We start from the raw sequence: 15,845 nt of genomic DNA, 5'->3' as shown, positions 1-15,845 counted from the left end.
AAGAAAGAAAGAAATATCAAGTACAGATATCATGGGATTCATACTTTACTAGTTTGGATTCCTAAAAAGCTATGCATTAATATTCTAACGCGCTTTAGTGAACAAGCAAATGTTGGCATTATTTATTATCTACTATCCTTGCCGGTGTTGATTATGTGATAGTGTAGCTTATCATCAAGAAAGAACAGCATAGCTGGCTGTATAGATATTTTGTTCCCTAGCTTTAAAATATACCTCTGGTTAATGGTTTGGTTATCGCAAAAGTAGTTTGAAATGTAACGAGTACCTACGTGCTCAGTTTCTGTGATGTAACCCTGATAGACTCATTAACAATAGGAACCTTTTACTCTGGATTATAGAATATGTATTATGAAAAGTAGAATATGCTTCACAAATTTAAATAAGTAAAATAAAAAAGGATTCATTAGATGGCAGTATAATGGGAGAATACTTCTTATTTCTCTATTAAAATACTTCAAGAACGCTTTTATAGTAGTTTATTTGCTTAATGAGTATCTCTAATATATAATAAGGGTATTTTACTGGGTTAATATGAGATTAATGTGTACTTGACATGACTGACAATGGGAAGGTCTTTCTTTCTACAAAAAATTGGCAAGCACTGTATGTGCATTTGAAAGGAAATATTTATGACGGGACTCTGTGTTGGTTGGTGTCTATTAGGTTTTAGAAGCAGCTATCAAAATATATACTGACTATTGTCAAGAAAAGAAAAATAATTAAAAAAAAAAAACAACCTCTTTACAAATCGTTGGCTAGTAATAGGCTATTATCTAATCCTCTCAATTTCATATTCCTATTAGGCCACCAATAGTTTACAGCTTTTACTTTTATTGCAAGTAACAAAGTATTTCTATCTTTCCGTTCTAATAATACAATTATTCAATAGTTCCAGTTACCTCTTGCCCTGGAAATTTGTTATATTTGAAATGGTTTCTTTCCCAAAAAAAAACATTTAAATACTATGTGCTCTAAGAATACATAAAGTTTTGTTTGTGCCCACAAATTTATACTTGCACTGGAAAAATAAGGTATTAATTGAAGAAAAATAAAACAAAATCAGGGTTGTTAAGCGTGGCAGATGGTATAATTGTTTTGCCTATGAAAAGAATTAAGAAAGAATGAATTTCGTTATATTGAGAGACAAAATAATTGATTTTGTATATCAGAAACAAAAATCAAATAAAAAATTGTGGGGCAATACGGTGCTTGTAGAACATCGCTGTATCTCTAGCTAAATAGAATAAAGAAATAAAGAAATATAAAGTCTTTTCATGGAGCTGGTGGTCCTATTTTATTGTAGTGTTTCTGACCGTAAAGTATATAAATAAATAATCAGAATAGGTTTTTTTTAGTATGACAATGATGTGAAGTATTCCTAACCTTAGTTAATAGGAAGTGACACGCTTAAGAATATACATTGAAATGAGAGAAATCGTGTGTATGTCTGTGTGTCCATGACAACAGAATATATGATCAGTTTTTGGTGTATTAAAAAAGAGTATTTCTGCATCAACTAAAAAGAAGGTACCCCCTAAAAGGGGCTATACGGCTTCAAAGATTGAAGAGAGAAGCGCGAAGGAAATAAAAGACTGGAATGATTCGATGAATTGAGTCCAAAAGCAATGTCAAAACCAGCTGGCATCCCGTCGATTCCAAAAAGTATTTATTGTGATTTATGTATTAAAGACATCCTGTATATCATATATATATATAATTTTAGGTTTGATATAACGGATTTGCTTTCGTTTTTATCCTTACTGCACATAAAGACTCACTTACAGTCTCTCTCTTTCTCTCTCTCTCTTTCCCATATTTTAATTTTTTTTGTATGCAATTTTAAGATAATGTGTTTTTTATTCAATTCAATTCAATTCAATTCGACTGTAAGCTAATATTAACTTCAGATTTACCTTTTAATATGTTTTGTAAATAACGACCATTTAAAGACGTGCGCTTGCTCATCGTCATATTGAGGTTAGCAACAAGCAGCTGTTGGAAAATTGATTATACTATGTAAGACAATAAGACAGCCATGGGTGGAAATCTGATGACAGTGCTAGGACATAGTTTTTCTCAATGAATAACTCACAGCTAAGAACAGCATTATTGTCGTTCTTACCACCAACAGCCCTGACACCGTTAGTGCAGCCAGCATCTCGGTTAGACCTTTCCCTCGTTGCTCTTATGAGTACCGTACTTGCCACTGCTACTCATATTGTCCGTACGCAAACCAGACCTAGCCAACAAACTTATAACGATGTTTATGTAAGTGCAAAGGTGTATGCTGTTTTATCGATTTATGATCTCGTATATTTTTACCAGGTATACATACGCAACCTCATGTAGAAGCCAAATCCTAGATCAACATTACCAACTGGTATAACGATAAACAACAACACCAGCAACAGCAAAGCCAGGTGTAATACGGATGTCGCTTTTGATATGTCCCCAAACCCGGAGAGTAGTATTGGCAATGGTGGCCATAAATAGAGCGGCTTGAAAAAAAAAGTTTCACAAGTGCTTTACCAGCCTGTGCCGTCAAGGGAGAGTGTCTTCTGCTGAGAGAGCATCGGTGAACATTCGTTCAATAAGGATGGACCTTTTAATTGAAGTAAGTATTATTTTATTATATAGAACATATAGAAATAATATTATAGTTTATTATAGAAAAATAATAATGAAGGAAAGCATATTGCTAGAGCCACTCTCCGTGTCTACTCGCATACCTTGACAACCAGGATGACACTAGCTTAGGAGATCAAAAAGGACTATGCCGGTACAATCCAAGGCATAAGAATTTCTGATTGAGAATCTGCGACTAATGTTCCCGAGCATGGAAAAAGACGTGTCATCTGGATTGCCTAGCCTGGTTGGAGAAGCAACAATATATATCATTATTCTTAGCAATAGTCGAGTATTGTCGTAAAATTATATTGAGTGGAATACTGACAAACGAGTCTTGACTAAACCTCCTCCTCCTCGGAATCATTGACTTGTATGTCGTCAAAGGCAGAAAGGTAAAACGTTTTCCAATTGATTTCTAGGACTATTAGTAGCGTGTCCAGCATGGGAATCTCGATTGCTTTAACTCGGATTTTTGTTAGTGGGTTTTCAGACTTTGTCAATTCGCAAAAACACAAAAACATAAAAACCCTATACATTTCACAAATGTGCCCTACTAAATTCATCTTGGGTATAAGTTTTAAATAAACATATTTACTACTCTCTTTCTATATACTTTTTACTTTTCGCGTACGCAATGATATATAAAAAAACTTATGTGTAAGCTACCACTACGCCAAAAAAATAGGAGTTTTAGAGGTGGTTTCACAGGTGGTTCCGGAGGGGAAGCCAGGGCGCGTTTTGTGTCCTCCCCCTTTTTTTCCACCCCTGAGTTCGTGTGCATTTTAATATGCAGGATTTTCATATCAAATTCGCCGTATGGGACAAAAATTTAGACGCAACCGCAAAAAAAATCGTCAAAAATACACTATCAAATTCGCCACATGCAGTATTGAAATAGCCATGAATGCAAATTTATGATACGCAAGTTTGTTAATTTGATTTTATTTACAATTGAAAATTCAAACGAACAAAAAGATGTGTAAAGCATATTATTATGGGGAACGGTACGGACAAGCTGGATTTATGTTGACCAGACAAACTAAAAAGTCAAAACTGAAAATGTATACAATGTCACTGAAAATATACATTGTCACTAAAAAAATTGGTTTTGCATATTAGATGCATTTTTTGGGGGGTCAGATTTGATATAAAGATAAAAAGAGATTAAATGAGAAAACAAAAAAATATTGAAAATAGAGATAAATATAAAGATGTTAAAAAACAAGATAAAAAGTTAGTATGGTTCAAGATAAAACTACTTTGAAAGCCATACCTTGGTTATTAGTACATAATTGAATACTCATCAAGACCATGTTTTCGGACTATGTGCTTATGAAAGGGATTGATGTTTGGCCAAGTGAATTTTCTGATGTTTTTGCGCTTGGCAAGAAGAAAGTGGTTAATGTCCAAGATAAGGATTATAGGTTCTATTGTATTTGGCATGGTAGAAATTGGTACGAAAAGACAGTCGCCTGTCTCGGTTGGAGTATTCCAGTAAACTGTCACACTTCTGTTATATGTATCAGCAACAATTTGCGGATGGTCGATTGTGCCGAACCAATGTTGCTGGGGAAGGGGCGAGCATTTGTCTTTTAGACTGCGTATGAGTGGGTTAGTGGATGCAGGCATATTGCCATGCTCCATTCTTCCCTGGTAGTATGTGTGTTGATGTTTTAGAAATGTGTCGAGCATTTGGTCTTTTACTTTCGACCACTCCTCCTGGTCTTGGTAAATCTCCATGGCTATAGCTCTGTATCCGCAGTTACCGTCTGCTTCAGGTGAGAAGATTTCGGATATTGCTGTTGGTGCGATTGTTAAGTTTGTCAATAGTGTGATATCAATTGGCGAGCCAAGATTGGTAATTTTTTGTATAGATTTTTTCTCTTTTGCTAAGGATATTTGTTGCCTAAAAAATGGAGCAAAATTTGAACAAATTGAAGCTAAACAATGTGCTTTAAAAGACGACTTACTTTTTTGTTCTTTTTCGGTTTTATTTTTTTGTAGCTTTTTCTTTTTCGTTTTCGATGCAGTGCTCTAATGCAATCATCTTGCGTTTTGTGTTTTTGGGTCAACCCTTGATTGCTTCCACTATTTTTGGACTGTTGAGGTCCTCAAGTTTCTGCTGGTTGATTTGAGCTACCATTTTTTTGATTGATAGTTGAATATCAATTTGTAGTTGTTTACTCTGTGAGTTGTTGAAACCTTCACAGAGTTGCAGAAGATCGTGGGCAAGTTCAGGGGTTATTGTTGTTATGGTATTGATGTCTTCGGGAACTGATACTGCATCTTTGATTTTTGTATGGTCTATATGTAATAGCAAAAATATATAAGCATATCATACATTTAAAAGCTAAACTTCTTATATTACCTTCTCCTTTCAAGTATTCTCTTCTCCAGCATCTTGGGATACAGGAAATTGGAATGATATCAAATTTGGCAAGTTGGTGATAGCACGAGAGCAAGTTGTTATGTGTGATGAGGCATTTGTACTCTGTTTTTTTCGGATATAATAGATTTTGACAGTTGTAGTTTAATTTAATCCATTGCGTACCAACAAGTTTTAAGACGAATGTGATTTAGTCTGATAGCATTGGTTTTATCAAACATAATTGTTGTGCTATCTTCAAGACACTCGACCATTAGCATATGCTTACGATCAGCAACCTATAGAATTTAAAATCTATTATTGAAAAAAATACTATCAGTGCTTAAACAATAAATACACAAAATAATGTAACACAAGCTTACCAACTCCTCATACCACTTCTTTACTTTGAGAGTAACAGTCTTAAGTTTTCCGAAGGAAGTTCCAAGAGAATGCTTAAGAGAAGCATGGGCACTCTCTGCACGATTGGATGTGCGATTCCCAAAATGAGGGTATTTGTAAACATAAATGTTTACCCAGTTTTCTTTATCTTTCATTTTTCTAAAAATAATATAAAAAACAATCTGTTATATTTAACATGCTCTTTTTTTAATATAAAAGTTCTATATATACCTTTCCAGGAAATTGTTGGCACTCTTTCCTTTGTCTACACAATTTTCTTTTGCGAAACTAAGGTATCCGTCTATTTCTTTCTTCATGTCTTCCTCAGTCACGCACTCCAAAGCAATTCTGTCTAGGTAGCCAGACAACTTCTCCAAGACACTTCTCTTTTCTCCGTTTTCATCTTCTTTCATTACTGGCAAAAGCTGTTTTCTGAAGTTGTCTTTTATGTGCTTATAGCACAGAATTTGTTTCAACTCAGGGAAAGCATGAGTAATTGCATTTCTCAATGCCTGCTCATTGTCAGTGATGAATACACTTGGAAGAAGAGGGCTGTTGCTGCTGCTGTTGTTGCTGCTGCTGTTGCTATTGAGACGGGCTGAGTTGGTTTGTGTAAAGAAGTGACTCAAACAATTAACAGAAAAAAGGAATATGTATCGATCTCCTCTAACAACTCCTTAGCCCTAATATTGGAAATCGGCAGCTTGTTCTCTTGAGAAAAATAAAAAGAAAATAGAAGTGGTGTGTAAGGATATTCTTTATTGCTTTCATCTTTTGATGTTTATATAGATATTTCGATAATAAATAAAATAGTATAATTAGTAAGCTATTACTAAGAGGTTGGGATAAACTATGCTCTATAAAAAAATAAGAGAGAGAAATAGAGGTAGATAGTCATTGTTGGGGTTCACTGTTACAATCCTTATGATTTTCAATTGATTGCTGCGCCAGTTGTAACAATCATGCTCTTCCCAAGATCATTACTTAATAAATTGATTTACATAATTAATACGAAAAGATTTAGAGATATGGGATATGTTTGGGCCAGCCGAAAATGTGAATATACACGCAACGTGTCACTGTTGTTATTGTTGTTGTTGTCATCTTCAATGTCAGACCATACTGTATCTCGTAGACAGCGAAGTGCCCAGAGATAGTTGTCAACTGTCTCGTGTTCCACCCAAGCACCAGCAATTGGGAAGGACTTTAATGTAGTACGTAGGGTTCCAGTCACATTACTAGTTCCAATAATGTTGATAAATGTCATCCTATGACTATTTGTCTTGTATGTTGCGACGATTATGACAGTCTCGGGCATTCTTCTTGCTTCCTCAATTGCGTCTTTGTGGACAAAGAAGACCATGTTGATGCTGTTGTCTTCAGTATTACCAACGGTATATCTCACGTGGAAGTTGAGATCTTGTAACATGGTGATGAATTCGAACATCTCTCTACGCTCACCAGACTTTCCAAAATGTTTGTTAATATTGACAATGTCCTGGCAAATAATATTGGTGTATTCACTTATCTTTAGGCTATTAAAGATAGTGGATACATCATTGCTCTCCTCCAGGTGCTTAGATACGATATTCATTGCCTCGGGTGACAGTTTACGGTGCATGGCATAAGCCCTGCGGTTTTCTTTGATTGGATGATTATGCTGTGCCTCACGGGAGTGCACAGCAAGCTTTTCTCTTTTCTTGGTGGAGGCATACAGAAAGCATGGACAACCATGCTTTTGTATATTCTTCTCGCACTTTCTTTCCTATCCAGAAAGAGGGCTTTCTCCATTAACCAATACTTGAGCAGCTTTCTCAGCCTTTCTGATGTCTCTGTATTCACCAGAGTGCTTACAGATTAGCTTAATGCGAGAGCTTGATGAATACGCAGTGGTGAGAGCAATGTTATGTTTGGCACCATATGCCCTAGCAGCTTCTCTAACAGCTACAACTGAAGAGAATTCTCTTCTGACAAGAAAGATTGAGTTGAACTCAGTCAAGGCAGTATCGTACTTCTTTGACAACTTGCTGACAATGACAATCTTATTGGCGTTGTTGATGTTGTTGATGTTGCTCATGTTAAATGTCAAAAAAATTATGCGCTGATGTTGTAGTAAAAAAAAGGCAATAATTTTATTGGCAATCTGAAGAATAATTTATTTGATCTCCTCCCCCCAAAAACATACGTGTAACATGCAAAGCCAATTTTTCAGTGACGTTGTACACCACGAGAGATTTTTTGGGTGTAACAATAGCTTTCTTGTACCCCCGTGAATCGATTGCCTTATTGGGAAGATCTATTTTTAAGGATTCAGACTTTTAAAAATAGTTCAAAATTGGGGAAAAAATAGAATGCTTGCAAAAAATAGAATGCTTGCAAAAAAAATAGGATGCTTGCAAAAAAAAATTTGGTTGAAAAAATATTTTATTTATTTATTTTTGTGGATTGAAAATATTGGGGCCATACAATGCCAGGCCACCCCCACCTCTGGCCCTGCAATAGCAGCTATTGCAGGGTTGGCAGGCTTTTTTTAGGCACTAGCAGTTAGAAATACAGCTGGCTACTTCAATAGCATTTACAGCAAAAGGGAAAGAAAAAACAAGCTATAGAAAACGCCACTAAATCTTGTTGTACCTCAAGTGTTTCATATTTATACATAACAGAAAAAAATGATTAGAATCTGTAATGTTAAAATTTGAATACTTTAAATGACTTACCTTTTAATAGCAAACAGAACTAAAGCAAAAAAAAAATATTTGTTTATGTTAATATTTAATTTATACACATATTATTTGTATTGATATTTTTACCTTTGAAAATTTGGTAGATGAAGGTCTTTTTCTATTTCAAGATGAGATGAGACTTGATTAGTAATTGTACAAGAAAAATAATGTTTAGCATACCTTTTTTTTGCAAGTCATTTGTATAAGCCAAGAGATAACATATGATATTGTAATATATTAGTAATTATAAACTAAAATTATTAGCATCATTAGTTATCTGATTATGGCAGAAGAAATAATAATAATAATAAAAGACTTTGTTTAGAGTCAAGATTCACTTGGCGTGATTTTTTTTCATTTTTTTCTATGGACATCCAAATTTGCAACAGAATAATCGAATGTAATTGGTTCACCAAAATATTCAAGTCCATGCTATCACACTAAGAAAATTTATATAAACACACATACAGTAAATTTGACTTTCTCTCTATTGAATCTACTTTTACATTTACACTTACAAACATTAATGGATTCAAAAAAAAGAAAGAAATACACTCCAGGAAGAGTATTAGTACCTACTTCTAGACAACCTGGGCAATACAACTTCAGTCTTGCTGAAGCTGGAAAAATCTGTACACATTGCAAGAAAGATTTTAAATCTCTCTGGAATCTAAAACGACATTTGGAAGAGTACCATCATATATATGAGACTCTTCCAAATGTTGAGGCCTATGTTGGAGCAGCACTCCAGAATCAACTTAACACAGACCAATCCAACAAAGATTCTATATCTGAAAATGGGATATTTGAATCTGACTTTGATGAGGATATAACTGAATTCAATGTCATTGACAGTGATGTTAGCGACACTGAGATAAGTGATGAAAGTGAGAATGAGAACAACAACAGACAAAATGGAAACTTTGCTGATTTAGGTACTGGCAATTACCTTTATGAAGTTATACTGAGCAGCATAACCATGTCTGCAGAAAGTATTAGCTCGTTGGTGGAGGAAGACATTGATGTATTTGCAAATGGAGTTTTGTCTTTCGAGAATTTGGAAAGCTTTGTACCTAAAAATTATCCGTCTAAGGACCTTCAAACCATGATTATGCTTGCTCTAATCGATAGTGATAATGATATGCTTTCTCGTAGGATTATTAGAAAGATTCTGTTCACTATGAATCTTGTGTTTAAACTGCAAAAGGAAGCTATCAATACTAAGGTACCCTTTACATTACCGCGTCTTGATGCATTGTTAAACTTTCAAAAGAGAAAAAAGTCTATAATGCCTGTTTTTAAGTCAAAGATTGTAAAATTCGATTTATCTGATAGTACACAAATGGAAGTCTGTTTTAATTTATCTTCAGAGCACCTGAAACTTCTTGCGGCCAACCCTAAGACCTCAAAGAAGATTTTCTCACTACCTGATCAAACACCAGATCAAGCAGTATGCTTGCAATGGTGAAAAGTGGAGAACCCATTCATTATTCTAGCAGCCTATGTGAACTATTGATAACATTGATTTCTAGCATGGTGATATTGTTAAGCTGAAAGCTGATCAAAATAATGTTTGTTTTTTAATAGAGTTCTTTCATACAATGAAAAACTCTTACATGTTTTGTCATGGATATAATGTTTGGTCATCTGAAACTGGGAAGTTTGGTATTGAAATCACTTGTAGTGATATCCCAATTGAAAGACTTGATTGTGTCTTACCTACTCCCAGTAGTTCACTTTGTTACAGTGTTTCACCCACTACTGTCAGTTCTTTGATTCCTTTGCATTCTTCACTGCTTGAGATACCACATTTTATGAGGAGGCGTGTCTCTGAAGAACATTGGGTACAGTCCAATCACAGATTATTCTATAGAGTGATGATTTCACTTATTTCACTTTTTACAGATGATACATCTGGAATTACGGCTGTACAATCAAACCCATATGAATGTTGGTCTATGAGATGTGCTGCAATGACTTTTGAAGAGAGAAATTTGATTAATAATATTTACTTCATAGGTGGGATTCGAAAGAAGAAGGGTGTGACTGGAGCTTCTATGCTACCAACAATCGTCAAAGACGTACAACTAATGGAAGATGGCATTTTAATGTACTCTCACAAGTACAAAGAATTTATCTTGGTCTATGCTCCTCTTATTTAGATTGAAGCCGACATGCCATATCATTCTATGTTATGTGATATACTTGGTCCCACATCGCTATACCCATGCAGAATATGTTATGTTGAGCTACGAAGAAAGGTAGAGAATTTAAAGGATGAAGATTACTATACTAAACGGCACAAGAACAGAACAAAGCAACATTATATTGCTGCTGCATCCTCTTTGGATAAGCTCATTGTAATCCCAGACATTCCTTTGATTGATGACAAGCACATGGCTGAATTTCTCAGGTTTAAGAATACCAGTACACAGATCCTACTGGATTTACAATCATTTGATCCATCACAAGACACGCCCGTAGAGATCTTGCATGTTATTCTTCTTGGTATTGCAGAATACCTGGTAAATGATTTGGTAAATTCAGTGCTGATAAAGAAAGATGAATTAAGACAACTTACAGGATATTTGAAGGATTATGAGCAATCGAAAGGCATATCTCAAAAGTTCACAAGATTGCTTAATGGATACAATTTGTACCTTGGCAGAGACTACAAATGTCTTATACAGATTTTTTCAGTCATTTTAGTGATAAAATTTACTGGTAATTCTGTATTAAAAAACATTATTCCATGTTTTGTCCAACTTGGTTGACTTTGCTCACTTGTGTTTGTTAGAGCCATAGAGTCTGGTCTAGAAACATATATTCATGAAGTTGATACCGCTGTTAAAGGTCTTATCAAACAGCTTCTGGTTTATTATAAAAACTGCGAGCTCAATGGATATAACCCATACACATCGAAACTTAAGGCACATTTATTGACACACCTTCTAGACAACATCAGGAGATTTGGCACTCCCTTACATTTTGAAACGGAAAAAAATAAGCAATTTAATAAGCATATACGTGAACACCTATTCCACATCAACAAGCTTAATACCTCTAAGAATATTGGTCTAAAGTTTGCGAAGCAAACTATGATGAGACATATCCTTGATGGCGGTTCATGACCCATTGAAAATGGACTAAGATTGTCTCGTGGAAAAGATGTTAAGACATATATTGATAATAATGCTAGTGCTCACAAGTTTTGGAATGTTTTGTTTGGCGGTTCCAGAGAGTTTGCAGATAACAATGATGATAGTAGCATTGTAAACAGTGAACTTTGTGACGATACCTTTGTCTTGTTCATGCCTATGCATAGTGGAAGCCAAACCGTTCATCTAATTATTGAAAAGGTTTTTTCTTCCCAAGTGATTCATCTTGACATAGATCTTCCTACTGACATTGCTCAAAAGAATAACTATCTACTTGCACGAGAATATTCTGGTATGTCTACACTGTTGGAAGAACTAAAGATGATTTACATTCTTGACATGTACACAAAGGTTGGTGATGCATATGTGATCAATTTAAGCAAGTTTGGCTCTTATTGGTATTTCTACCCTTACTTCTCAACAAGTACTTAATTATCGTTTTTGATGAGCCAGAACCTAATGGTAGGTATGACTCATATATCTTCCTGTAGTTAAGATATGCGAGTGAAGAGTTTTAGTCGATGTACAGCACTACTAGAGCCTTTCTGGTATCTTGTCCTCTGTCTTGAAGGAGGGGGGTGAGATTTCTCTTCATTGGTTTGCCCAGCCAAAAAAAACCCATTTTCTTTATTTATTTTTTAAAATTCTATCAATAAAATAATTAAATTTTTCTAAGTCGTTTTTTAGTTTTGTGATATTACACCAAAAATCCATTTCTAGATGTCTGTACATCCGATTTTATCTTATAGAGATTGCTAATTTTAAAAAAAGAGAATAAAAGGAAATTACACAAGAGATATATTTAACTAGCCAATCAAAAAGTTTTCAAAATTTGGATTTCCTTATTTGATATCAAAAATCTCCCGTGGTGTATACATTTTCAGTTTTGACTTTCTAGCTTGTCCAGCTATAACAAATCCAGCTTGTCTGTACCATTCCCCTATTATTATCTTCATGCCTTACATAATTTACAGTGAATAGTATTGTATCACCACTACAGAAATTAGAAACCAAATATGATAGTGTATGGTACCCAAGCAATATTATTGGCCTAAATATTTTTCTTTGTGTAATTTTGTGAATTAAATTTTTTCTTTTCCAAATAAAGGAGAAAAGAAGGTTTAGTCCTACTTCAAACCTTTCTGATCACAACAAAAAGCTGTTTAAGTAAGACAGAATGTTGAATAAGAAAGCTTGGAGGTTGTATTGAGCAATGAAAAAATAATTCTGTTAAAATTTAGCAAAGGCAATGATTTTTAGCATATAAAACAACTTTGTCAAAATTGCAAACAAGAAAAAATATATGATTTTTTTTATTTCTTACATAATATCAGTAAAAAATGCCCAACACAAGCAATCTTTTAAGAGAAAACTCAACCCAATTAAGATATAAAGATATACATATATTTCTTTATTAATAATTTACAGATGTATTTGTTGTAAATGAGTATTGACTACTGCTGTAATTGAGAATAAGTCTGAAGGAAATAATATAAGGCCTCAGCTATTCCAGTCAAAGGTGTCTACCGATTACTTTATTATTTAACACACAGGTTTAGCATGCATGATAGTGATTATATTTCATATGATGATATCACCATAATATGGGATACATCAGTGGATTATTATAAGCATAATTATAACTCATAAACACATTTACTTTCGATGTTAATACTTCATTGGGACTACACACATTTATATAATTAATCATACATTAATTATCCCAAGATCACGTTGCTCTGATTAAGGCTCAGATAGGATCGATTACCTGACCCCAGTCATATAATTTTCCCGATCCAAAATAATATAAATAGCAGTAGTAGTTCAGTGTAGGAACCTGGTCAAACTTTGATACAAAATCTTTCTCAATAAACAAAACCTACACAAGTTCTCACGAATCTTCGTTCCTAATTTCAAATCTTCAATTCTTCCTCTTAAAAACTTCTTCAACTTCAACCACCACAACAGTATTTTCAATTATTTATTATTAAAGCATATCTCTTTAACTTATAAAAATAAGGCAAACCAAGAAAGAATGACTTAGTGTTTTTTTAAAAACATTTCAGCGAGTTGCACCATTGGTATTAAAAGCCAGTAGACCAATGAGAATTTTTTAAATCGATTTTGAATAAGTGTGGGATTATGTTCTTTGCATTGTTTCTTACTCTACTTTACTAACAAAAGTTTGTTCATTATGTGTGTTTATATCTAGTATATTATTTTTGTAGAAAACATGTCTATATATTCTTGTTTTTGAGGTATGTATAATAAAAAAGCAATATTGTACTTTGTAATACAGTTATTCATCTTGAGTCTCATTAGCTAACAATTAGCCTTTTCATCATCTGGTCAAAAAGAGTTGAGGTAATAACTGCGCACCTAGTTTACAAAGTAATTGAATATTAATCATCTTTTATTTATTTTCACTTGTAGAGATTCTAACTTTTATGAGATGCATCTTGGCAAACTCAAAGGTAAGTTTTTATTTAACTTATTTTTTAAGCTTGAAATACTCATTCATATTTATATTTTATTAGATTGCTCTTTTATTCCACTATCAAGATAGCTCTTTAGTGCTTTTGTCTTCAAGAATAATGAGTGATATAGACTCAATGACCCAACCTTTAGCTTACACTATAAGAGAAAATTTGCAAGTTTTTTAAAAAACTTATAACTTTTGATAAAATCCTTACAACTTCTTTAATCTTCTACAAGCTTTACCAAATTTAGGACTCTCTAAACCTATCTTGACTATTTTTTCTTTTTTTTCTTTTTTTCTTTTTTCTCTTTTTTTTTCTTACTTTCCAAACTCGGTACATTGGGACTAATTTTTTCCAAAAAAAAAGACTTTAAGTTCAGATAACCTTTGTGAGTAAAAATAGAATAGTAGACTGTATTTTTTAATATACAAACATAGTTAACATACAAATATACACTGTAGGAAATGGAAGCATTTGTAATTCCGCCAATGCAGATTACTATGTAAAAAATGCATACTTGCAGATATAGATTCAGCCAATAAAAACAAGGTGATACAATGTTAGTGTTTCTACTCTTTGCCAATCGGATTTGTGGAATTCCATAGCATTAAACTCAATCGAGTGCTGTTCAGCATCCTCAAGCCAATTAGACTTGTGTATTACTTTTAACTAACCCTTTTTTGTTAAATTTGTTGGATCTCTAATTGATCAAATAATACACATTGCGTCACATAAAAATAAGTTTTTATTTTTATTTTTGTTTTATTTTTGGTCCCTGGAATATACAAAAAAATAAAAAATAAAAAAATAAAAAAAAATAGAAAAAATAAATAAAAAATAAAAATAAAAAAATAGAAAAAAAATAAAAACAAAAAAAATAGAAAAAAAAATAGAAAAAAAAATAAAAAATAAAAAACAAAAAAATGAAAAAAAACAAAAAGAAACAAAACAAAACAAACAAACAAACAAATAAATGACAGTAGAAGAAGTATACAAGGCATATACCAAATTACTTTCTACTTGATAACAATTTTTTTAAAATAGTATTTTTATTATGTTTTTTTATAAATGTTACTTATAAAGTTCAGTATTGTCTACTATAATAATATAAAAAACAAACAAACAAAGCAAAACAATTGATTTGTATTAGTTATGATCTTATAAATGGCTTTATATTTAAAAGTAACTTACGTTTTATTACTGTCTTCCACTGGAGACAGCAGTTCTCTATCTCTGAGAAAGCACAAAGATAGACACTCAGGAATTCTCAAACCTATCAAGAGCAATATTTCTTCTGGCTGCTCTCTCCTCAAGGTTTCTAACCAGGATGTTTCTCTGGTTAGGTGCAAGACTACCCCACGATGGTATAGCTATACCATTCGTACAGTAGCATGACATTGTTACCTGTACAAGCTGGCGAGCAAGTCTGCCAATGGCACTGTAAAGAAGCCGAGCTTCTTTAGTGTTACCCCTGGTAAAATGTAATACCAGGGCTGCAGTAACACTCCCGGCTGAGAGTACCCAACTGTTAGGTTGTTCTTGGGGGGAAGGGCGTGGGATGGTGTTGCCACCAACGACCGGCTGCAAATGGTTCACATCAGGAGGGTTACCTCGGACGGGCTGTTCAGTGGCGGCCTCACCGCCCTCAAACCTGGCCTCAAACCTGGCCTCAAGCCGGGCATATGCTGTCTCCAGCATCACCAGTCGAAGGTTTAATAGCACAATGTTGAGCGATGACATTTTTAGAACTGTAAAGAAGATGTAAAATATAAAAAAAACAAAGTTAAACAAAAGCAACAAGAAAAACTGAAAAATAAAAAACAAAAACAACAAGGAAAAATAAAAAACAAAAAGCCAGAATCCCTTTAAAAAAATATTCATGATAATTAGCGCACTTGTAATTTTTCACTGTCAACTGATGGAATAAAAATTAATATCACATCCCAAGCGGTTTTTTCGACCTTACACCCCTATTTTTTTAAAATACAAAACAACAATTCAAAATGAACATTAACGACTTACTTAACCCTGTTACCAAAAACGAAACAAGCAGTTATATGCTTGACAA

At 33.6% G+C, this 15,845-nt stretch overlaps 5 protein-coding genes across 5 annotated transcripts; 2 read left to right on the top strand and 3 right to left on the bottom strand.

Annotated features, from left to right (window-relative positions):
- Positions 1 to 2,100: 2,100 nt before the first annotated feature.
- On the top strand, positions 2,101 to 2,514 carry PHYBLDRAFT_149227 (hypothetical protein; the record flags this gene model as incomplete). The annotated part of the gene is made up of 2 exons (XM_018432239.1): positions 2,101 to 2,289; positions 2,371 to 2,514. The coding sequence occupies 2 exons, from the start codon at positions 2,101 to 2,103 to the stop codon at positions 2,512 to 2,514; spliced, it is 333 nt and encodes a 110-aa protein (XP_018287482.1).
- A 1,416-nt stretch (positions 2,515 to 3,930) lies between these two features.
- Positions 3,931 to 5,571, bottom strand: PHYBLDRAFT_172079 (hypothetical protein; the record flags this gene model as incomplete). The annotated part of the gene is made up of 5 exons (XM_018436732.1): positions 3,931 to 4,538; positions 4,723 to 4,953; positions 5,018 to 5,140; positions 5,304 to 5,313; positions 5,398 to 5,571. The coding sequence occupies 5 exons, from the start codon at positions 5,569 to 5,571 to the stop codon at positions 3,931 to 3,933; spliced, it is 1,146 nt and encodes a 381-aa protein (XP_018287481.1).
- A 1,610-nt stretch (positions 5,572 to 7,181) lies between these two features.
- On the bottom strand, positions 7,182 to 8,337 carry PHYBLDRAFT_66339 (hypothetical protein; the record flags this gene model as incomplete). The annotated part of the gene is made up of 4 exons (XM_018441628.1): positions 7,182 to 7,559; positions 7,609 to 7,712; positions 8,134 to 8,152; positions 8,320 to 8,337. 4 exons carry the CDS (start codon positions 8,335 to 8,337, stop codon positions 7,182 to 7,184), a joined length of 519 nt encoding a protein of 172 aa, XP_018287480.1.
- A 328-nt stretch (positions 8,338 to 8,665) lies between these two features.
- PHYBLDRAFT_149225 (C2H2-type zinc finger transcription factor) lies at positions 8,666 to 11,729 on the top strand (the record flags this gene model as incomplete). The annotated part of the gene is made up of 7 exons (XM_018432238.1): positions 8,666 to 9,589; positions 9,672 to 9,983; positions 10,045 to 10,093; positions 10,159 to 10,220; positions 10,302 to 10,795; positions 10,937 to 11,221; positions 11,291 to 11,729. 7 exons carry the CDS (start codon positions 8,666 to 8,668, stop codon positions 11,727 to 11,729), a joined length of 2,565 nt encoding a protein of 854 aa, XP_018287479.1.
- Positions 11,730 to 14,539: 2,810 nt separating this feature from the next.
- On the bottom strand, positions 14,540 to 15,517 carry PHYBLDRAFT_66341 (hypothetical protein; the record flags this gene model as incomplete). The annotated part of the gene is made up of 3 exons (XM_018441629.1): positions 14,540 to 14,552; positions 14,969 to 15,147; positions 15,182 to 15,517. 3 exons carry the CDS (start codon positions 15,515 to 15,517, stop codon positions 14,540 to 14,542), a joined length of 528 nt encoding a protein of 175 aa, XP_018287478.1.
- Positions 15,518 to 15,845: the final 328 nt, after the last annotated feature.

The sequence above is a fragment of the Phycomyces blakesleeanus genome, assembly GCF_001638985.1.
Source record: "Phycomyces blakesleeanus NRRL 1555(-) unplaced genomic scaffold PHYBLscaffold_21, whole genome shotgun sequence".
Taxonomy (NCBI): domain Eukaryota; kingdom Fungi; phylum Mucoromycota; class Mucoromycetes; order Mucorales; family Phycomycetaceae; genus Phycomyces; species Phycomyces blakesleeanus.
The sequence above is the reverse complement of the archived record's forward strand: the minus strand, read 5'-3'. Positions and strand labels throughout refer to the sequence as shown.